Here is a 24,380-nt window from a genome sequence, read left to right on the forward strand (position 1 = left end):
AATACAAAGAATTTTTACTGGCCCTGTACAACATGCCACCTTGCATCAACTCCATAACTTGCCTGGACATTCCAGGCATTAGGTAGCATGGTAGGTGAGGAAGCATAAGTAATATGCTTTGGATTGGATTGTTATGGATAGTTGCCTATTTCTGAATGGGGAATACTCACTGCACCCTAATGTCCAATTTAATACCAATTTTGCACAATGTCATCAGATTATTCTTTAATCATAATAGACAACATTTAATGGGAGAGATTGAAATAAAATTTCTATACCCTTCCAAAATAATATTTTAAAGATTTGTCTACTTCTCATCCACCAATTTCTGATATCCTCAGAGAGATAGCAGATACAAACTTAGTCCAACTACAAAATAGAAGGCAACATGAGTGAAAATTGATGCTATCAAAGATAGCATCACTAGTTGTCCACCTACATCCTGTAAATGGGAGTTGTAGCTATGGCATTAAAGTCATGTGATACAACAATGAATGATGCTGTTTCGCTTGTCTGACTGCAGCATAATGACAGATCTGTTATTAGACAAATCTGACCAAACACCACATTGGGTCGAAGAACTGCATTTGTTCAGCATAGAGGACATATTAGTTACACTGTTGGAGTAATGTGGTTTGTTCATACTCCTTGATAAACTGTTGTAGAGGCTTGGATGTTTTTTGGGTTTTTTTTACTGACCAAACGTAGAAGTAAGTGATAAGACAAGATCATACAGTAGATCTATTCAACTGGAAAGTGACCTTGCAAAATATCAAAACTATCTGACCATTAAGAAGAGAAACTATTGTGCAATAAATATTGCTCTAGTATATAAAGGAACCTTCTTTATGAACAGACAGTGAGGATACTATAGACTTGCTCACCACATGACATGCAAATTGAGGCGACCCCCCCCCCCCTTATTAACCATAATGCAGAGAGCATGGCAAGGTGGGTGGGGCAGTGAGCAGAAAGGAAATAAAATTTGTCAAATTGAAAAATAAACTTAGAAATCATTGTATTTTTTTTTTTTTTTTTTTTAACTCAAGCACATAAATTGAAATGTAATATATAGTTTTTGTAAATTCCAACATGGAATTTTTAAAATACAAAACATTTTGCAGTTAAATGTATTTTCTTTTAAATGAGGTAGACATAAAGAATGACCATATTTTCAAATAAAAATCGATTATAAAATGTTTAACAAAAAAAAAAAAATAAAAAAAACTTAAGAAAAAGAATTTTTTTTTTGTTTTTGCTTTAGAGATTAACTGTTCTATTAGGATAGGAAAAATTTTATTAAAAAGGATAAAAAAAAAAATTTTTAGGACAGAATTGAATGTTTTTAACATTTGAACAGAATTAAAAAAGTTTAATTGTAAAAATGAAATAAAAATAACCGTTTCTTCTTGAAAGAATTGGCTTCGTGCAGACTTGAAAGCAACAGAAAGAAATTTGCTAAATAATGAGCATTACGCAAATTGAAAAAGGAGACAGACAAAAGGGGGAGACGGACGGACGGATGAAGGGAAACACAAAAGAAAAAAAAAACGGACGGACAGACAGAAAAGAGGGTGATGTGAGACGAGAGTGACAAGACAAAAAAAAGTGACGAGAGAGAGCATATATATATATGCATGAGTGTATGTATGTGATTTTTAGATGAATAAATATCTTCAACTATAATAGTGTATATTATTACTATTGTTATTCAAAGCCAAGATTGTTAACTTCTTGAAAGTCTTAACAATCTCAATTTTAGTAAATGAAAATGGGAAATGCAAAATGGGAATAAATGAGTTTGTAATGATTGACACATGAATAGAGTTATGGGAAGAAGGCACTGCAAAATGAAAAGTGTAATTATGTCATCTCCAAAGTTGATTTATGGAATGGCTGGGATAGTGAATGCATCCGACTACTTGTGGACGGATGCATTGGAGTTATGGCCACCCGAGAGTCTGGAAATCTTTCATGGTAGTATTCCAAACGCAGATACTTCACTGTCACAAGTCGTCCTAGAATGAGAGAATAAAATTGGATAAAACTTTTTTTAATAGAGAAAAAGATTAGAAAAGGTTATTTATAAGTTAATGTTTTTAAAAAAAAAAAAAAAAAGGGGGGGGGGGGTTAAAAGTGGCTAATATGACATTTAGAATAAATTTATTATAAAAAAGTATGTGTAAATATACACAATGATGCAGGACAGCAGGAAAACTATTTAGTTAAGGAAATCACTAAAAATTTATTTTCTCCACGTAAGAAAATCAACTTCCTGTAAAGGTGAGGTTTCATGCTGAGATTGCAAGCCACTTGAAATACTATACAAGTTATAACCACTCCAACTAATAGATTCGCTGGTTAGGCAGTTTTTTTATGTCTAGTGATTAAACATCTAATAATTCTTGAGTGGTGATCCACAACAGGACTGTAGCGGTGCTATCACTTAACAAAAAAAATCTAAAAACAATAATTGTCAAGTGATAAAAACTGGGTTTTTATTTAGAATTCAAATATATATTTTATATAAAACATTATAATTGATGTAAGTACCTGTCACTGAATGAAGACACAAAAATATTCTGAAAATCGCATAAGTTTTTTTTTTTTTTTTAAATAAGATAATCAAATTTCAAGACTAGCAAGACCAAAGAGTTGGAAGCCACCATGTTTTTAGAATGTGTTGAAATTCAAGAGCGACAACAATTTTGACTATTGAGATTTATATGATGTGGCTACTAAAAATGGTAAAATTTGATTTTCTTAAACAAAAAAACTACTTAATCAATTTTTTTTTTTTTTTTTGAATCAAACATCTTTGTTCTATGATGAGTATATAATTCATAAAGATTTTTGTCTGTATTTTCCTCTTAAGTGTAATTCTAAATAAGTATTAAAAAAAAAAAAACTATATTTAGACAAGGCTTTGTAAGCCAGTGGTTAAATGTCAGACTGCAAACAATATAGTTGTTGGTTCGATCCTTGTCAATATAAAGCTATGCTGATGATTACTAGTTATGCATGCATGTGTCTTGCTAACTTATGTACGGTAAAAAAAAAAAAATGAAATATATATATATCTATAATATAACTCTAACCTGTATGTATGTCTGCCTAAAATTTTTGACAGAGGCAACGGATTTTCACTAGTTTGGTATCATTTTGAAGCTTGACCCTTCGGACAGCAAATATCAAAAAATTGGCTAAAAATATTAATTTCTTCACCCTCAACTGGGCACTTTTCTATAAGGATGGGTTGCTTTTTACTTGACATTTGGGTTAGCTGATGAGCAGTACTTGTCTTGTTGGTCGGATTCAGAGTTCTTATTACAAATCGCCTGCTTGTGGATGGATGTTTGGAGAAATGCCATGACATTTTGAACCTCTGAAAAAATGTGGCTACCGATTTTAAACTTGAGTTGTAATTATATTTTGGAGGGAAAATCGTTTTGTTAAAAAAAAAAAGAAAAAAAACAGTGACTGAGAATACATGATTGAAACTAAGGCCAGTATTAAAAGCAAGCACCATATTTAGAAAATCATGACTGCTTTGTTTTAGATTAAATAAAATGTCCAGTAGTTTCATCCTTCCTTGCAAGTTAACAAGTGTCAATTCGTTTAACACATTTTGTCTTTATCAAAACACTTCCTGAAGAGTTAATTTAAATCTGAAATAAGCATACAAATTTGAAAAAGGGCACGAGGAAAATGTAATTTTCGATTTTTGAGTGATTACAGTCATGTGGAGTCTTCATAATGTCTTGTGTTTTCACTTAATAAAGTTGACACTAGTTTTGTATTGAATTAGAAAACGTTTTAAAAAAAGTAACAAAAAACTTACTCAGATAGGCAGAAGAGTAATTTTTTTTTTCCCACCCCATTTTTGTTTGATTAGTTCTTGCTAAAAAGTTTTTGTATGATTTAGTAGAAACCTTTTCAATGTTTAATAATGTTGAGATGAGGAAATTAATTTTTCGACTTTTTAAATATGATTGCAATTTTGTCCTTCCAACTGATGCTAGTGCCAAAATAACCTACATGTTTATTAATGTTCTTTTCGAATTTCTTCCACACATGGAATTTTCTTTAATGTTGATACAAGTCGACAATCTCTGTTCAATCAATCCTACTTCTATCTTGTTCAGGCCATCCATTCCATTTAGCATAATAAGAACGAAGATAATTGTTTTTAGTGGGGGAAGAGAATGCAAAATTCACCAGCATTTTTGCCTTTAAATTGTGATTAAAATTTTTGAATTCCACAATGTTTGGAATATTGTTTTCTCACAAATAATTAGTAGAATCAGATATCTGAGCTGAATTTCAGATTTATTAACACCATGATGTAACTCAACAATGCCACCTTGTAAAGAAAGTAAAATTAGCATACTTACGATCAAACCACCAGCCATGTAAAGCGCGATGGACCTGACCGGCTGTAACGCAAGTGTCACATTTTATATACACGCATCCCTAAAAAAAGAACAAAATTTTTTTTTAACGGATGGTATGGATAGTAATAGAGGAGATATTCAAAATTGTATATAGAGGATTTGTGATAAATTTGACACCACTTGAAATGAAAAAAGCATTATGATCACTAATGCATTCTCAAAATTTATAATACATTTTAGTTTTTTTTTTTTTTTTTTTTTTTTTTTAATACATCACAATAAAGGAAATCAGCCTGAGCCTCCATTATGGCCTTCAGGTATGCCTAAACACTAGTTCGATCCTGACAACTTTTCAACTATGCCACACACAATCTATGGGGTTACAATAAGGTGAGATCAAATGTTCAAACTGATGAAGTTGTAAAATTATCAGTCACGTCATATATTATAAAAAAAATTGTTTCTTTGAATAAATTAATAAACGTTTGTTTATATACTGAAAATTGTAAAAATCTTTCTTACTGAAAGACTTTAAACATATTGTAATAATTTAAATAAAAAAAATCGTTACCTAAATATTATTTAAATAAATAAAACGAATGTAACTTTAAAATTTATTTAGTTAAAATTAGGTGTATATTAAAATTTAAAAAAAAAACAAAAAACAATTTAAGTTGAGAATAAAATTCAATTTGAGAACAATTTACTTTAAAATGTGTCAAGTGTTAGGAAATAATCAGTTGTAATGAATAAATAATCTTCTAGAGGTTGAAGGTTTTATCCTCACTATAAGTGATACTAAGAATAAAATAAAAATTACTGAAGATTTATTGAATGTGACTGATGAAACGAGAACAATCTACCCTTGTGTGTTAAGTAAAACATTTAGGAAAGAATTCCATATAGATTCCAGGCTTTAATAAGATGTGGAGGTGAAAGGTTGTGTTTTTAATACAGTGGGAATTCTGGACAAGCACCCAAAAATAAATCAGATTTGCTTCTTCCTTTTATCTTCATTTCTTTTATTAAACGGATCTGTTTAAGCATCACTGTTAGCATAGGAAGAAAGGATAATCTTCAGATTTAAAAAAAAAAAAAAAGTTACCTCTCGTGAACCTTTATCTACGTAGATGTGAAGGACTCCACTAATGTTTTTGCATTTCTCGAGAATTGCATCTTCTATGTTGATTTGCCAGTTTTCACCTTCCTCCCTGAAATTACAAAAAAAATAAATAAATCAAATAAAAATGCACACGAAGAAAAGAAAAATTAACCCATATGAAATAGCATCAACTACAGACCAAAATCACAAGCAAGCTGACCCCCTTTCTGAAAGGTATATCATGGATTCATGGCAAAACTGACATCTAACAATACTTGGATGTGTCATATAAACAATAAGTTCAGATCGAATATTGACAAATTAGAAAAGCTAAAAGATGAAACCCACCAAAAAGAGTCATTGCTAACAAAAACAAAAATCAGGTGATCGACTGAGGAAAATTGTTAAACAAAGTTTCTGAATTTTTTAGATGAGGATCGATTATTTGGATTCTTTGGACTACTTCTCATAATTTGTGTATTCATTTTTTTTCTGGGCTATTATCCTCATCTTCATAGTTACTACTTCACGTTTTGATCAACTCATCCTCTGGCCTTCTTCAGGTGGTTAACCGCGATGGGATAGGAATGCTGAGATGTCCCCAGTAATTATTGCCTTTCATAGTTTTTATCTCCCCATGTTTTGCTCAAGTAATCCTTTAGCCTGCTGGAGGTAGTTATAATCCTACTCTGCCGCGGTTAACCACCTGAAGAAGGCCAGAGGAGGAGTTGGCCAAAACGTGGTGAAACAACTATGAGGATGACAGTTCGCAAATAAAATGAATTCACAAATTATGAAGCCTCATCTCAAAGGATTTAAAAAAATATAATACTTTTCTCATCCTGTATGTCATTTTCACAATGTTTTGGTCGATGTAACTTTCTACTTTTATCAGGTGTATCTTGTCTGCAAGGACCTATGACACAGTGGTTAGAGAATTTTTAAAAAATCAATTGTAAAAGTGATATTCTCCTGAAGGTTGAAATGTCAATTTCAGTGTGGCCGACCAAAAAATACAATTGCGAATTACTGAGGATCTCTATTCAGTCATGACTTATGGAACAAGAGCATGTTACCCCCATCAAGTAAACGAAGGATTCAGTTTGAAATCCCGTCCAGATTTCCAGAGTTCAACAAGATAAATCTGAAAAAGGTTACATTGACAGAAATGTAAAAATAACACTCAAGATGAGAACAGTAGTGCGTAGAATTCAAATAACCTGTAAAACAAAGATTTCACAAGTAATAAGTAGATTCCATACTTAGTGATTGTAACTTGAATTGGAGAAGCAGCCATGAATAAAGCCAAGGCAGAAGAAGATGGGCAAAGATAGAAGGTAAGGTAAACACTCAAGAAAGCAAAGTTACCAAACTTTAAGCTCCTAAAGTTAAAAAAATTGTTTCTTCTTTGAATTTATGTTTTCCTCAGGGAGTTTCAATATGTCTCACTTTTGACATATGAACAGTGAAACTTGGTTGTCCCTATTTACTTGCGTCTCCATACGGCCAGTTAGACATGGTCATTTTTATTTATTGTGAGGGGGGGGGATGGGTACTTAATTGAAATAAAAATTGCCTCCTTTTAAAAAGGATTTCTCCTTCACTGACCAAGAACAGAAAAAATGAAATATATCAGAAAAGATACTATACTATCTCCTAATCAAAAGGCCAAGTACAACTGTATGGTCATCAGTTTCAAGTCTTGCCCAAAGAACCTTTACTATGTAACATTTATATAGGTTATGGAGTTCATGACGCGATTAGTGCGAGATGTCTTTGGGGATCAAAAGGTTAAGATTCATCATACCTAATGACACCGCTCTGATGTGTTGTAAACGTGTTGGCTGCAGGTGCACCCAGTCAGAGATCACACACACACACACATACACACACACTATATTCTCAATAAAAAAAACGGAGGAATGCACACGTGCTTGGGGAGTTCAGTTGAGAGTTTAGTCGAGGCAGTTCGTCAAAGTTGTTAGAAAGCAATTAGCTAGATTCGAAGAAGACGGGTCATTTAGGAAATATAAAGAAAAAGAAATCAGAAATGTGTTGAGTGTGGAAAACTTTTCTAGAGAGTATGAAAAACTCCAAGAATAATGACTGTCTCCACAAATAAGAAATGCGTTGTGTTTTTTGGAACATACATTTTGGTTGCAGGTCAACAAGACGAGATGGAAGACAAAGTTAACAGAAGGTAGGACTTTCATTATATGCATATATGATACACACACGAACGTGTCCCCACAAATTTATAATACACGCACATATAAGAATATATATAGACCTGAACTGCAACATATAGTGTTTTTCCTTTAGAGTTGGCAAACTTTAAAGTAAAATAAAATACAGAAAAATATTTTTTATTATAAAAAATGTGTTTTTTTAATCCGTTTTCTGACAAAAATTTGGCTGTCAAAGTTCAACGATTTGACCTTTGAAAACTATCAAACTCCTCTGCTAATTTTGGGTCTAAACACTTGAAATTTTAAATGTAGGTTACTTGGTCATGGATTAAACTTTTTAATTCGATTTGAGCCCCCAAAAAATTAATGTTAAGAAGGTCAAAATTGGGGTTAAAGTTTAAAAAAATTCACCTACACAGTCTGTAGCAAATTACTCCGTCAATTTCTGGTCTAAACATTTGAAATTTTATATAAAGGGTATTCAGAGATAGGGCAAGCTTTTTAATCGGTTTGAGTTGAAAATTTGAGCTGCCAAGTTCAAAAGATTTGACCTTTGTGGTATCCAGCAAACTTCTCAGCCAATTTTGGGTCTAAACATTTGAAATTTATACATAACGGGTATTCAGACATGCGGCAAGCATTTTAATCAGTTTTGGGACGAAAATGTGGCTGCCATAAGATCAAAGTTGAAAGAGTTGACCTTTGCAGATCCTACCAAATTCCTCCAGCAATTTTGGGTCAAAGACTTGAAATTTTAGATATAGGTAACTTGGACAGGGTAAAACTTTGTATTTTGATTTGAGACCCAAAAATTAAATGTTATGGGGTCAAAATTGGGTCAAAGTTAAAAAAATTGACCTCTGCAGTCTCTACAAAATTACTCAGACAAATTTTGGTCTAAACATTTGAAATCTTACATAAAGTGTATTCACACGTAGGGCAAGTTATGAACAGTACATAGGGCCCGAGCAAAGCCGGGCTGAACTGCTAGTTTAAATATAATTTTGGGCATATGGCCTTTGTGGCTCATGCATATATCGTATAATCTAGAGGTCCAATTTTCACAAACTCCACACATTAAATTAAGCTGCTATAATGCATTTAATGTGATCTTCCAAGTGGTTTATTATGTCTGATTTACCAGTATAGACATCAGACTTTACATACCCCCCACCCCCCATAATCTAACGTGGTTAAATTGCATGAATGAGGTGGCCAGTTGACAGGTCCATTTCATGAAATTATTTGTTCAAATGTTTCTCAGTAAATTGATCATATCATTTGCAAACGGTGCTAGGTGTCAGACTCTACATGAATTGCCAAACCAAGCTGAACTCAAAATAACCGATAGTTGCCAAATATGCAATTAAAGAAAATAGAGTTGCCAATTAAAAGTTTGCTGCCTCTATGGGGGAAAACACACACACACACACACACACACACACACACACACACACACACACACACACACACAATGTATTTGAGCAAGACTAGGATTGTAAAATACTTTAAAAAATAGTGATTTAAGCCGAATAGCTGGTTCAAACAGTATGAATTCAAAAGAATATATAATGATGAAGGCGTAAAGATGTTCAAGATAGCAAAGATGTAAATTGATGTCTTTAGGGAAGATTTTCCTTCCATTGAGATTCAGCAGGAGTGTTATTAGAACTTAATTGAGAATTACAACTAAATTCTAACACTTGCTTACCATCCTTCTCCAAATGCTGTTCACTGTTCAAGATGGTTCAACAATGCAGCTCAGAGGTAGAGCCCATCCACAAGGTCTTTACCTGGCTGGCACAAATGTGCTGATTAGCAGTTTTATACCTGGCTAACGACAAATAAAAGGTGACCTAGCTACATTATCAGGCTCACAAGGTCATCAGAACTGGCTAGACATTATGTGACTTAGCTCATGATAATCAAATGTGGGATACAATGACCAGAGACATTGTATTTACTTAGTAGAAAACTGGCTCCACCTGACAAGAGTGATACTCATTGCAAGTCCACGTGATTGAGAATTTCCCTAGCATCATCAGTTTACTCCATTTAGATTTTCGGTTTTGTCTTAGAAATTAAGTTAAAAAAAAAAAAAAATTAGATTTACATGTCAACTTCAAACATGTTTCGAACTTTCAAACAAGGTGTAGGGCTGTAAGGGGGAGTGCCTGCTTCATCATGCTCTCCAAAAGCTGAAAAATAAAAAGAAAAAAACAATAATTAAAAACTATGTATAAATAATGAGAATAAAAGATAATTCAACAAAAATTTGTATATGAAATATGAAACGAATAAATCATAAAAAGAATTGTAGACTAGGAAATAGTAAAGGGAAAAGAAGGGAAGAAAAGTTCATATTAATAGAATCATTCTCGTCTCCAAACCATTTTGTTTTCTATATTTTTTGAACAGTTAGGGGTAGAATATGTTACAAGCAAATTACTAAGGACTAGTTTTCAATACCAAAACCATTTTTAGGGCACTTGAAAAAATAATAGAAAAAGAAACAACCTGATCAAGAGAAGTTATTTTATAAAATTACCAAAAGGTTTCAACAAACTACAGAAGTACTATGTGCAGACAGGATACTTTACATGGCAGTCATGAGTCTGAGGTGAATTCAGTATTACCATAAGGTAACATGGGCAAAATTTTGTGAGCTACCTCTAACATTGCAAGTTGTCTCTCTAAATCTGTGATAAATTGTATCGGCCAAAGAAGACTTGAAGCAAGTACTTGAGGAAGAGGGTACAGAGTGAAATTTCGAAACAGTTGACCAACTAAATCAGAAGGACTCGAGAGTGAGCTTGAGAAATGTCTCCAAAAATGTTTGACCCCAGGACAAAGGAAAATGATATTAAATGAGAAATCAAAATTTAAAATAAACTCACCTTGACCTTGCCATATTTTACCACCATTATTTAAATTCTGTTGAAAGAGAAAAATAAAAAAATTAAAACAATTTCTTGTCATAACAGCCATTCACTTGATCACAATGTTTTAAGAAACATCAGACAATTTTCTATACAATGCAACAAGATGGCCACAAAAGATTAAAATTGTAAAAAGGAAAATATTTTATATAACAATAAAAACAGTTCTTAACTTATTGTAACAATTTGATACAAGTGAATCAATCATTCAATCAACATGATTAGCAATACTTGTGAAATATCGAAAAGTGTAAACATGAACTTTAAAGTTTTTGGGGTTTTTTACAGTCTATGAGTAGGCAACACCAGAAAAAGCTGAAATAAATGATTTCTCAGCCTTCTAAGCCACCTGTCTATATTTGTTTCCAAGGAAACTTGTAGACATTAGTTCCAAAGAAATCAGGCAATTACCAAGTATATATTACTAGCAGGGGTGCTTGGCATTGCCCGGGGTGTTTAGAAAAAAAAAGTGGTAGTAGGCAGGTAGCCTTGAACCCATGACGCGACAGCAGAAAAGAGAGTGAAAGGAAAGCTGACATGTTACTGCTACGCTATGAGACAAAAGGAATTGAAAAGCGTTTAAATTTAGCGATGCCAATCAAAAAGTTGACTTGCAGAAATGGATAGTTAAGTGAAGGAGTTCACGCAGGCGCAGAAACGAACGCCTGGCTTAAGTTAAGACTCATGCACTTAACTGACTCTAGGCCAATTTCTGCCATATCTGTTTCCCCACAATGTTTGGGAAAACCAGCTCCCCACAAAAAGGAGGAGCTCTGGCAGTGTCCAAATGAATAGCAATTATCTGATATGAAGGGTTTCCCCCACATTGATCAAAGCTGATTGCCTTTCTGGATGTAACGGCCAGTAACGGCCAGTGAACTCATTCGCTTCGATTAGTTTCACTTTATACAAAAAAGACAAACACAGCAAAGGACGGAATAGAGGAAATATTTTAAAAGTCAGTCAAAATAAATGTAGAGAGGACGTCTGTTTGCAAATTGGAGATATTATTAGTGTTAGGACGATTCCTAAATTTTTTCAAATTCCAGGAAAATGTTGATTAACAATTCCGATACCAAGTACGATTCCCAGGGAATTGTTGCTTTGAAATATACCATTATATAATCGAAAGTTTTGTGTAGCGAAAAAATTTGGTACAGCGAAAAAGTGGAAATACAATTAAGGAAATTTCGAAAATGATTTGATTTTTTTCATAAATTTCTTTCATTGAAGATAAAAGTCAAAACAAATATTTCAAGCATGAATTAAATATGCACAATGAAATTAATAACAATCAATTTCAGGAGTTATTTTATATATTAAAAAATATAAAGAAAAAGTAAGTCATGATTAATTCACCAAAAATACAATAACATCAAATTTCAAGGGGAATAACATGTTTTGTTTATCTTTTGATACTCATTTTTTTTTCTTTATCTTTGAGAACTCTTTAAAACTTAACTTTTTTTTTTTTTTGCAGTTTCAATTGCTAACTGATTTTTATCCCACTTTCTAGAATATCCTTATTGCTAAGTGAAATTTAAAAATAACTAAATCTTTTGATTAAATTTTTAGCTTTTTATATTCAATCGTCTCAAATTATTCCTATTTATTTGACTTTTAAAAAAATATTTTTAACAATGTTATTTTTTAAATCTAAATAAATTGGTTTATTTCTATACTTATTTTTATTATATAATTATATACCTATCGTCCTTTAATGTTTATTCTTATTTAATGTCTTAATTTACTTCTTTATTTCTAAATAAAAAAGTAAATTTTTGATAATTGTTTATTTCTATTGTTAAATAAAAGTCATTTATTGAACTTGCGAAATCGCCTCCACCTTAATGCTGTTTCTGACAACCACGTGATAAGTTTCACTTTAGTTTTAGAAATATTTCCTGAAACAGCCTTCATTCAGAAAATAGAAAGTACATATATGAGGGGCGTGCAATAAGTAATGCCCCTGACCCACTTCCAGTTGTCTGATCTGGCTGAAATTTTGCATGTGCAATGATTTATATCTATACGGGTTATGTGGCAAATTACAGCTCTCAACTAATTGTGGTTTCTGTTTTACAGGTGTTTGAACTGAGTCAGGTGTGAAATGGAGCCTGTTGAATGTCAAGCAATGATCCAGTTTTTGTATTTGAAAGGACACACACCACAGGAGACTTTTGATGAAATGAAAGAAACTTATGGTGATAATGCTTTATCATATGACCTTGTAAAAAGCTGGCATCGTGAATTCAAACATGGCCAGAAGTCTGTGGAAACAGCTCCCAGACCTGATCGCACCCCCGCCCTTCTGCCATTGATGAGGCATCTGTCAAGTTGAGGCTGCCATTTTGGAAGATTGGCACATTACTATTCGCCAAATATCCCAAGATGTCAAGATTAGTACAGGGTTTGTGGAAACTATCATTCATGACCATTTGCATATGAATAAGGTGGCTGCCAGATGGATTCCCAGGTTGCTCACACAATTCCAGAAGCGAGAACGAATCGAGTGCTCGAGGATGAATTTGGAGATGTGCCAAGAAGAGGAGTCAAAGTTTTTCAAAAGACTGATTACATAGGATGAAACCTGGGTCCATCCCTATGATCCAGAGACCAAAGCCCAGTCAATGCAGTGGAAGCACTTGGACTCATCACCTCCAAAGAAGGCAAGGGTGCAGCCCTCCGCTGGCAAGGTCATGCTCACAGTCTTCTGGGACCAGGACGGAGTAGTGATAACAGATTTCCTGGCAAAGGGTACCACAATTACAGGAGCCTATTATGCTTCACTTTTGAGGAAATTAAGGGAAGCTATCAAAATCAAGAGGCGGGGCAACATCAGCAAAGGTACCCTCCTCCTGCAGGATAACGCTCCGGTTCACAACTTGCATATCGCCAGATCAGAAGCACGGGCATGTGGTTATGAAATCCTTCCCCATCCTCCCTACTCTCCTGACCTTGCACTCTCTGACTCTCACCTCTTCCCAGCCATGAAGTTGTTTTTGAAAGGAAAGCATTTCCCAGATGATGCAGCCTGAAGTCACGTCGTGGTTGGAGGACCAACCTGGGGTGTTCTACAAAAACGGTCTCCAGAGCTGCATCAAACGACGGGAGAAATGCATAACTCTGGGTGGTTCTTATGTAGAGAAAGACTAATAACTGTGCCAAGTTTCGTTTCTCTACTGCTATGGGAAGTAGGTCAGTGGCATTACTTATTGCACGCTCGTATTGTTCTATTAAACCTTTTGTTTAAATAATTTGACTTTGCTTGTTTTATTTTTTTTTTAAATATAAAGGTTGACAGGACATTTTTCATTTACTAATGAGATTTTTCATTCATTTATTAATGGAAGAGTGTTGGTAAAAAAAAAACAAAGAAAAAAGAATTGCCAAAGGATAAGCCCCCCCCCACCTTAGTCACCACTTGGAAAAACCACTGATTTTTAACATGATTGACATGCTATGTAAAATCTTTTTTCTCTAAGAGTTAAGTATTCATCAACTTTTTCATGGACTTGACGTAGTTAGGCTGTTTTATACATAAATAAACTCTGCTCACAAATGAAAACAATGTTATCTCGCGGCCCCTAAAGTTTCACAACAGTTCAAACAGGTAACTAATCATGGGCCTCAAAGTTTCGAAACAGACAGACAGCGCCTATGTATGTGATGGAATAAGAAAACTCATTAAGATAAATAAAAATTACCTTTAAAGTAGTTAATAAAATTCTTGTATTTCATATTAAATATGTTATGAAAAGTTCTATGATATTTTTATCATAAGTTTTTGACAGTATTAATCTCACTTCAAACCTAAACTTAAAAATATAAGAGAATCATAAAGAAAGAATCGTAAATCTAAGGTATTTTTTAATGATGCGATTCCCCTCAAAATACACAATTTCTACGATTAATGATTCCGATTAATTGTCCCACCACTAATTATAATCTAGGAAGTATAAGGAAACTTCTAAATAAATGTAACCCTACCGAGAAGCCTGGCAAAAAAAAGCCTTTCTTGGACATACAAAAAACACTGCCATATCTATATCTAGATAGATAGATAGATAGATAGTCTAGCAGCGTTGCCCATGTGTTTGGAGGTGTAAAAGAAAAAAAAAAGTTTTGGTAGGTAGGCTCGAACCCGAAGCTTTGAGGCAAAGGTGGAAAAGGAAGTGTGACAAAGCCCAACATCTTACCGCTCGGTCATGACGGGAAAGCAACTGAAAAGCGTTTTAATTTAATGATTAAAAAGTTAAGTGACAGGTGCATGAATTTAATGAGGTTAAACATCATACCATAGGGGAATGAAATCCCGCACTTAACTTTAGCTGCAAGCCAGTTTTCCCAACATGCTGTGGAAAACCAGCTCCCCATTTAAAGGGGAGTGTCCAAATGAATAGCAATTGTCTGATATAAGGGGTTTCCCCCGCAACGTCTGCCACGAGTGTCATTTTGCTCGAGATTCAGTTTCGCTTTTATACTGAAAAGCCAAACAAACATGCGTAGACCAAGAAATATTGTGAAAATAGTGTGTAAAAGTCACTCAAATAAAAGATAGTGATGACCTCCTCTTGTAAATCGAAGATATTACAATCTAGGAAGTATATAAAAAGCTCTAAAAAACGTTAACCACTTCAAGCCCCCTCCCCCCCAGCCTTTGCCGGACATTGCACACACACACACAATTTTCGCTTTTATATTATAGATGCGTTTTTTTTTTGTTTTTTTTTTTGTTGCTAATGTTTTGATAGATAATATATTATACAAACTGTTTCAACTAATAAACTGCATAATATACAACATACTGTTGTATATAATTTCCAACATAAAAATATATATTTTCATTTAATATCACTTTTCCCTTGAATATATATCTCAAAGATTCAAATCTGAAATGAACGTGGCTTCTTCCAAATTTCTCAACTTGTTTGTGGAAAACGGATTTCTTTGCCATTAAATACTCACATACATACTCTGCAACTATTTTTGATAGGCAATCTCTTAACCTTATTGCTAACCCTAAATCCAAGTTGTACCCCGATATGTAATTGTTCAAGAAAAAAAAAAGTTAACTGCCCTAAAATGCTAGAATAGCCCAGAAATAGGGGAATAATTTTACATTAATTCATATACGAACCTCATCTACCACTCTAAAATTCTATAAAAAAAATTCCAGATCTAACTCTCCATTGGTTTTACCAAAAACACCAATCTGAGTATTTCTATGTACCCCTGACACATGTGCATGTACACACCTGTCCACACAAACCAGTCGTTGACTCTAGGAAGGTTCATTCGTCCTTTGGTGGTTTTGTTTTTAATCTTGCTGGGGGCATGCCATCCTCCTCATCTGTTAAGCCTAACACAAGTCTGGTGAGAAAACTAGTTAAGTCACCAACGAGTCGACCACGTAGTAGGTAATATGGAGTAACATGGTACCAGTAGCATACATGCACGATGACTGACGTTTTATCAGACGAATGCCACTGCTTCATTTATTGACCATGTGTCGACACACAGATGGCTTTCTTTAAGCCTTGCCAACAAATTTTATGCCTTTGATGAGCTTCACATCCACGTTTATGACTGGTCTGTATCAAACCAGAAAGCACAAAAGTTGAATTTTTTTCTCATTTTTTTTTTTTTTTTTTCCGTACCAGTTTGTTCAAGCTGGGGATGGAGCATCCTACTGAATGCCAAACATTCAGCCGCTAACTCAAATATTCTAAGCGAGAAATTTTTAAAAGATTCTGACCATCTCTTTAAAGTGCAATTGTTTGAATCTCTCGTGCACTTGGTTCGGCAGATATATTTGCCAGGTAATTTGTGAAATTCTTTTTCATGAGTTCAGTCGCTCCTATAATTACTGGATCATTGTGTACACTTATGTGACATTTAAAGCCACCAGTTGATCCGAAAAATTTAAATTATTGAGGTTCTGTTTGTCTTGAAAAAGAAAAGGTTGTAATTTAAATGCTTTCATATGATTCCATGTGACACATACGAAGCATCTTTGACAACAAAGCTCAGTTACCCACCTCACAGATCCAAAATTGGTTGGCAAGGTTTCATATTTTCTACATGTTCTCTTGAGTTTTGCACGGTCTACTCCGGCTGCTTGAAAGTATTCAGTGCCATTGTAAACCTGTACCCTCCACTGCTTACGATCAGACAGTAGGTACACTCAATTGACTGCAGGAATACCAAAGCATGTTAAACTCTCCTTGACACTATTTTGAAATCTTATTTTGGGGTTTGTATTGGTTGTGTTGAGAAACTCACCAACACACCTGGTTCTTAATCACAATCATAACAATGCCAGTTATTTTAGCTAAGACACTTGTATCCATAAGAAAAATGTCCCACTTTAAAGAATATGTCTGCAATAGTGTTGATGAAATCTTTCAAACTGTTTTATGTGTGATTGATGCAAGGTCCATGTTCACTTCCTACCGTTTCCAAAAAAAATTATTTTAGTTATGAAAATTCAAATTGATAAGCTCTTATAAGTATTATTAAAATTAAAAAGCTCACTGGAGAATTCCAACAGAATCGTGTGCACCACATGGTTCTGTTGGAATTCTCCAGTGAACTTTTGAGGCGCATATTCACCTTAGTGTTATTAAAATTGAAATTGGTAAGTTCTTATAAGCATCATTAAAATTATAATTTAAAAACTTTGAATAAACAGACAAAATATTTGCATCTTAAGATGCAAATATTTTATTTGAAAATTGAAATACTTATTAATTTTGGATATTATCATATCCTTCATCAGAGAAAGAAAGAGTGTTTTTTTTTCTCGCAAGTAAAATATCTGTCCTTTGGGTTGTTGTATGAAGGTTGTGCTAGTTGATGAGCTTTTAAGGTGCGTTCACCCTAGTGTGATTAAAATTGAAATTGGTAAGCTCTCATAAGCATTATTAAAATTAAAAAGCTCAATGGAGAGTTCAAACTAAACAGCATATGTCACCACCTAGTGCAACCTTGATATCAGACAAGGGGCAGACATTTTACTTGAGGAAAAAAAACAAAAAACTTTCATTCTCTGATGAAGGATATGATATTATACAAAATTAATATTTCGACTGCAAAAAAAAAAAAAAAAGGAATAATATTTGCATTATTAGGTTTTTTTGCACAGTTTGTCCATTTATGAATAAATTTTAAAAAGTTAAAAAATGTTTGTTTTTTTCTTTTTACTTTCTTCAGCCAATCTAACTTTTCACACAATTAGTTTACCATGATTTCAAGTCACCATTTTAAGACCTGAACATAAATTCCTATGTTGGCCCTCCATCACACACAAAAAAGTCAAACTTACGGGTAACCACCGCCAGACTTGAAACTCTTCCCCTTCAATTGTCCGGGTTTCTAATCGAATTCTAGATTCATTATCTTCAATAAATTTGGCAGCTTTCTCCCAGGTAGTTAATAACTGTTTTCTGGAAAGCAAAGAAAAATATAGCAACAATTTTGTAAGAAAAAAGATGGAACTGAAAATAAATATTCATTGTAGTTTATTTTGTGAAATTTTTTTTTATATAAATACTTTTTTAGTTTATATTATTTACTAGTGGGAGTGGGGGGTACCCAGTATTGCCGGGCTGTGTGCGTGTGTGGGGAGGGGGGGGATGTAATCAAAACATCGAGAAAAAAAAAAACACAAAAAAAAAAAAACTAACGTAAGGCAAACGAACGATGTTAAATGTAAAAATCTAAAAAAACAAAAACAAAAAAGAAAACAGAAAAAACGAACGTTAAAACTAAAAAAAAAAAAAATTTTTTTAAAAGTGAAAAATGGCTTAAATAAGCCTGTTTCGATATTAAAATTTTTTAAAAAAAATCGGTGGGTGTTTTTGGGTATGTGTGGTCTGTCGAGGGTGTTAATGAAAACCTAAGTATAAGCGAAGTAAAAAAAACAACAAAAAACAGAAAAACGAACGTTATGTGAAAAATGGCTTAAATAACCCTGCTTCAATATTTAAATTTAAAAAAAAAAAAGAAAAAAAAAAAAGACATCTCACACCACGATTCGAACCCAAAACGTTTAGATAATGACCAACGCTCTAACCAACCGAGCTAACATGACTGCATGAAATTGTGTCAGTTCTTCAACTATTTAAACTAAATAAGGTCATGACGTCATCTGACGCATGCGTAGAACCAATCTCGTCATGAGAGAATGGTTTTTGTTGACCCCCCCCCTGTAGAAAATTGTTGATTTCAGGGTGAAAAAATTCACGTTTTTTGGCCAATTTTTCAATATTTTTCGGGCGAAGGATGTATCTTCAATATGATACCAAGTTTGTTCATTTTTGTTCTGTCTGTCGAAAATTTTTAGCGGAAACACAAACTTACACATTTTCGCTTTTATATATATAGATACTACTGTTCTCATATTGAGTGTTATTTTCACAACATTTTGGTCAATGTAACCTCCAACCTTATTAAGATATATCTTGTTGAACTCTAATGTTTCTGTTAAACTCTGCAATCTATACAGAATTCTAGATGACATCCTTTATTTAATCAACATAATCATGCTTTCGTTCCATAAGTAATAAGTAATAGGCAACTGCATTTTTTGAGTATCAACAAAGATTTCCGAGTTTGATATACTTGAAGGTTGACCAAACCCTTATGAAAATAACATTCAAGATGAGAACAGTAGTCCGAATAAACCAATACAAATTATCAATGCTCACTTAAAAAATTCAGAAATGTTTCTTAATTATTTAAATAATAGAACATTATTAAATGAACGCAAAATGATATTTTACATATAACTAGGAGTTCATACCTTTCCCATAAATAGAGCAGATAAAAAATTAGTACCAGGGTTGTAGAGTGAAAAGTTTTAGAAGGTTGTTGAGGTGGAGTTTTTAATCTCCAAAGAATGAACACAGTCTGAATATTGGTAGATTTTTAAATATGGAATTGGAGTTAGAATTTTTGGAATCTTAGCAGTTGGAGTTGGATCTTACACTTTCTGATACTGCAACCTTGAATTGAACTCGATATAGCAGATTTCATAGTCTGTGCTAGTATCCATTTGACCAACCATGCACTCGGCTTTCTTTAGTACTGACATCCGTAAGTTTTAATACTTAAATATCTATAAAGAGGAAAATACAACTGCACATTTTAATTTAGGAATTTGATCGCCTGTACATGGTAGTGAACCACTGAATTTACACAATTTCTTAGTGAACCAATGAAACCATGGTAATATGGTTTGTTTTTAGTGACAAGGGAGAGAGGGGGGGATATAATATTAAGAGTAATAAGTGCATGTGAGGAGGGGAAGGGCATTAAATAAATAATCGAGAGGAATATGTATACAATCCTCTTTTCCATACCTTTGAGCAGGAGGCAGAAGTTGGTCTCTAACATGCTGCACTGCCAAATAAGTATCTTCGTCTTGCCGAGCCAAAGCTTCACAGTGACATTTCAGAATATCTGCGGAAAAAAAAGAGGAAAATAATTAAGAGGAAAATAATTAAGAGAAAATTTAAATATTTTTCATACATAAATGAGAATTGACTGAAATTGCCCCAAGTCACAATTTATACAGAAGTTTCAATTATGAAAAACAAAAGTAGACGATAAATAATAACTATCAAAACGCACGGACATTCTGTTATATATTAAACTAGAATACCCATCACAAGACTGGTAAAATTATTTCGAAAAATAGAACCGTCTTGCACTACTTTAATATCTTTTTACAAAGATTAAAATCAAGATGTAAGGATATTTTGTCTAGAATCAGTATTCCAATTTTTACTAAAATCCATTACATCATTTTGATTCTAGAAAATGCTTAAAATTTAAGCTTAAGGAGTTTTAAGAAAAAAAAATAATAAAGTGAAATTCAGAGGATCTTGCTTAATTAATGTCTAACAACTATGGACTAAATTTAATGCAAATCTGAAATATTTGAATTTTCAAATATGAGGTAATAACTCACAAAAATCTTTTTAAATAAAAAAATTATCAAATTTAAAAAATATTTATTAATGTTTAATACCCAATTGCAAAAATTTTGCAGAATTGGTATTATCTGAATTTTCACAAACGGCTTCCACCTCTGTTTGCTTCACTTGCATAATGAATCAAACTAAAAATCGTCCATATTACTCATCTTTAGTATTTATGTTGCACAATTCATGTTCATTGGTTAATTAGTTAAGGAGTCATTCCTGTGCATAGAAATCTATAAACATATACTCAACGTTATATAAATGATCTTGAGCGCGTGGTACAGTGGGAGGAAGAGGTGGCTGGTTACTTTTTTAATGCATCTAAAACCAAGCTCCTAACTTTACATCATCAACACTGATCCCTATCTGGCATCAATTGAAACGGATGGCTCTCGTCTTGGGGAGGCTCCATGCTTTGACAAGCTTCTAGGTTTGACCTTTACTCCTGATCTGAAATGGAACACGTACATCAAGTCTGTTGCCAAGGTTGCTAGGAAAATGGTGGGATCCTACCGCTCCAGAAGATATCTCTACTGATGCAATTCTCTATCTATATAAAAGCCAAGAATCTGCTAAAATCAGCCTATCCTGCTTTGACAGAGTACAAAATAGACTTTGTAGCTTAGTGAGGGATGCCCTTTTCTCTTCCCTGCAACCTCTCTCCCACAGAAGAGATGTTGTGAGCCTGTCTGTTTTATCGTTATTTCCATGGATTAAATGTCAGTGATAAATCATCTTGGTTTTATTTTTATTCATTTTGAAGTATGGTTAAGTTTTGTTCATCCAGAAAAGGCCTTTTCCAAATGATTTTGATAATTCAAGTTCAACAGCAGTGCCATCTCGCATGCCCACAACTTCTAGATTATTGGATAAATGGTCATCACCAAATACAACAGATATGCATGTACAACTTGTATCATTCAAACTAATATACTTATCTTGGATGTTATTTTCACAACTTTTTAGACAATATAACCTCAAACCTCCTTGAGATGAGACAAAATTACCTATCCAGATTTAAATTTAATAACTACAAACTTATTTATCAAAAAACATCTAAACTTAAATTAGCCCTACATTTTGACCAGAAACACCATACATATTCTTTTTCGGAAAATCTGACCATATTACAAGATTCAATTTTTAATTCCACATTTCTTTTATGAAAATTTCACTATGAGTGTTCCTTTAAAAGTTGGTGTTGTCAATTTCTTGTACAAATCAAGTATTATTAGAGTCTAGACATGATTGCATTTCAGTAGGTTTTTCTTTCAATGGAGAGCATCATACACATTTAATGCATATGCATCAGAATTAATATTTTATGTTAATCACATATTACATAATATGTTAACTCTCCATCCAGGCAACAGAGAGTAGTCTTGCTAGTACATATCAATAAATAAACACTTGCCAATAATTTTCTCCACCATTTCATAAACCTGACGCTGTTCTTCTTCTGTGTTCTTCCGTTTTACCAAATAGAATCGGAACAAAAGAACTGAAAAAATGAATACTGAAAAAAAAAAGAAAAAAAAAAAAAGATAGAAACTCAAATTTGGTAATAATTATGAAATCGAGGAATTAATGAATAGCTGAAAACTAAAACAAACTGTATTTCAATAGTTTATAAATAATCAATAGCAAGGAATCATTTTATGCATAAATTTTATAACAATGCTTTTATAAAAACATATCTACAATTGTACAGTAATATAGGTTCAGCAATGAAAGGAAAGTAATTTGTTTGATAAAAAATGAATAGCTTGGCTAAAAACAAAATCCACCAAAAGATCAGAATTATCAGATCAAAATGAAATAACTCTTTATAAAAATAGGACATATTTGAAATGAAGAAGGAAGGAATATAGTAATTAAATGACCTTAAAAAAAATAATTTCTCCATAATATAAATACTTTACATTAACATTCATTTATACTAGGCTATGCATCCAGGATGAGTAAAATTACTTGAACAATTTCACTTTCATGTCTGCTTAAGATTAAAATCAAGATTTAATGATACTAAGCCATATGTCTAGAATCCTTATTCTAATTTTGATCAAAATCCATTACATAATTTTGATTCAAGGAAATGTCTTAAATTTGAAGCTAAAATCTGAGGTTTTAGCTTAGGAAGTCTTGATATGAAAATCAAATTCAGAGAATCTTGCTCCATTTGTGTCTAATGAATATGAATCAAATTCAATGCAAATCCGACGTATTTAAATTTCACACGTGAGATTATGCTCATATTATGTCTGCTAAAAAAACTTTAAAACAATCCAAAGAAACTAAAATTTTGAGAATATTTATTAATTGATGTTTGATTAATACTGTTGTGGTCCTGTTTAAGGGTCACAATATTAAGATGAAAGAATCCTGGTGTTCACTATGAGTGGTTAAACTGCATGTGTACTCTTCGCTCGATGGCAAAAATGTCTGGCTTACATAGTGCCAGACAGATCCATATCATCATGAATATAGGGGTGTTAATTACCCCAGAACAAATACCTATTGTTAAAATTTCAAAAACTTTGAGGCACCTCAATTTTTAAAGAGGGTTTCTACCACATTTTTACTCTTCTTGCATAAAACTAAATGAAGCCCATATTTGAATCGCTTGTGCCTATCAGTCATCTTCCAAAACTCAATAATTTGTAAATTAGTTTAGGAGTGAATCCTGTACATATAAAAACACCTAACAGAGATGCAAGGTGTTTCAAATAGAATACGCCAAAATCATTAGTTTTTTTTCAGGTCTATAGCATTGTAGTGGGCTAAATCAATGGTTATTTCATAGATTAGTTATCAAAGTTTGATTTGGTATCAGTTTCAGCACTGTCGTTAGTATAACTTGTATTGTGAGAAGATCAATCAAAATAGTGACTTTCCAGCAGAAGACGTTTTGTGTGCTTGGTTTGCCAGGTCCCCTAACCTCACCGTGTGCGACTTTTTCTTATGATCAAGTTTATGTTCCATCACTTCCAACAAGTATTGAAGACTTGAAAAATTGAATAATAGCTGCAACCAGCACGGTGGATTGTGAGATACTGAGGCGCATATGGGAGAAATTTTTATTGGCTGGATGTGGTTTGCGTCACTGGTGGTTGAGCACTTTTAAAACATGAAATGAAACTTGAATGTATATAAAACACGTGTTCATGTTAAAGGTTTGTAATGTTTTTCGTTTTTTGATGCATTGCATGATGATTTTAGTGTATTCTTTTTGAAACACTCTGTACAATAAGTTTGGTAGATTTTTATTTATTTTTTTTTCTTCAATCGGAAGGTATGCAGTTTTTACTTGAAAAACAAATTTCATTTTCATTACTTTATCGAACATTAATACTGACACTAATATTTCAGATGAGAAGGAAAAGAACTCTAAAATTTGAAAAAGACAATTCATATTTGTTTTTCCATTATAAATTGAGCACTCAAAAGTAGGAATGCAAGACAAATTCAAAGATATTAAAGAGACAACAATATTGAAGCAAAATGTCCTTACCAAGGAAACCTAAAAGAAGTTGGTAGATCATTCGTAAAACAGCTCTGCGAAGCCGACAGATGAAGTTCATATTTGGGACACAACTTTCCAAATATTTCACCTCCTCTGCCACTGATGTATTCCTGCCATCAGCTGCAAGAGTTCTGCAAAGAAACACAAGAATGGTAAAATGAAACAAAGATTTAAGTTTTCTTAAAGTGTGGGCGAAGGTGAGTGGAGAGCTTCCATGCCAGATCTTTGGGTTTTGCAGATGTGG

General features: G+C 33.1%; 1 protein-coding gene across 1 annotated transcript in view; it reads right to left on the reverse strand.

The window, feature by feature from the left end:
* Positions 1–1,133: 1,133 nt before the first annotated feature.
* The window catches only part of LOC145293845 (uncharacterized), a 99,435-nt gene continuing 76,188 nt past the window's right edge, over positions 1,134–24,380 (reverse strand). The window contains exons 6-14 of the mRNA XM_080140525.1: positions 24,125–24,267; positions 22,028–22,129; positions 19,990–20,089; positions 17,952–18,072; positions 10,583–10,619; positions 9,799–9,883; positions 5,500–5,605; positions 4,395–4,473; positions 1,134–2,018 (exon numbers count right to left, since the gene is read on the reverse strand). Coding sequence (XP_079996651.1) covers positions 1,864–2,018; positions 4,395–4,473; positions 5,500–5,605; positions 9,799–9,883; positions 10,583–10,619; positions 17,952–18,072; positions 19,990–20,089; positions 22,028–22,129; positions 24,125–24,267 — 928 coding nt within the window. The 3' untranslated portion in view covers positions 1,134–1,863. The remainder of the gene's footprint in view (positions 2,019–4,394; positions 4,474–5,499; positions 5,606–9,798; positions 9,884–10,582; positions 10,620–17,951; positions 18,073–19,989; positions 20,090–22,027; positions 22,130–24,124; positions 24,268–24,380) is intronic.

The sequence above is a fragment of the Euprymna scolopes genome, chromosome 15 (assembly GCF_053919585.1).
Source record: "Euprymna scolopes isolate OS-2025 chromosome 15, ASM5391958v1, whole genome shotgun sequence".
Taxonomy (NCBI): Eukaryota; Metazoa; Mollusca; class Cephalopoda; order Sepiida; family Sepiolidae; genus Euprymna; species Euprymna scolopes.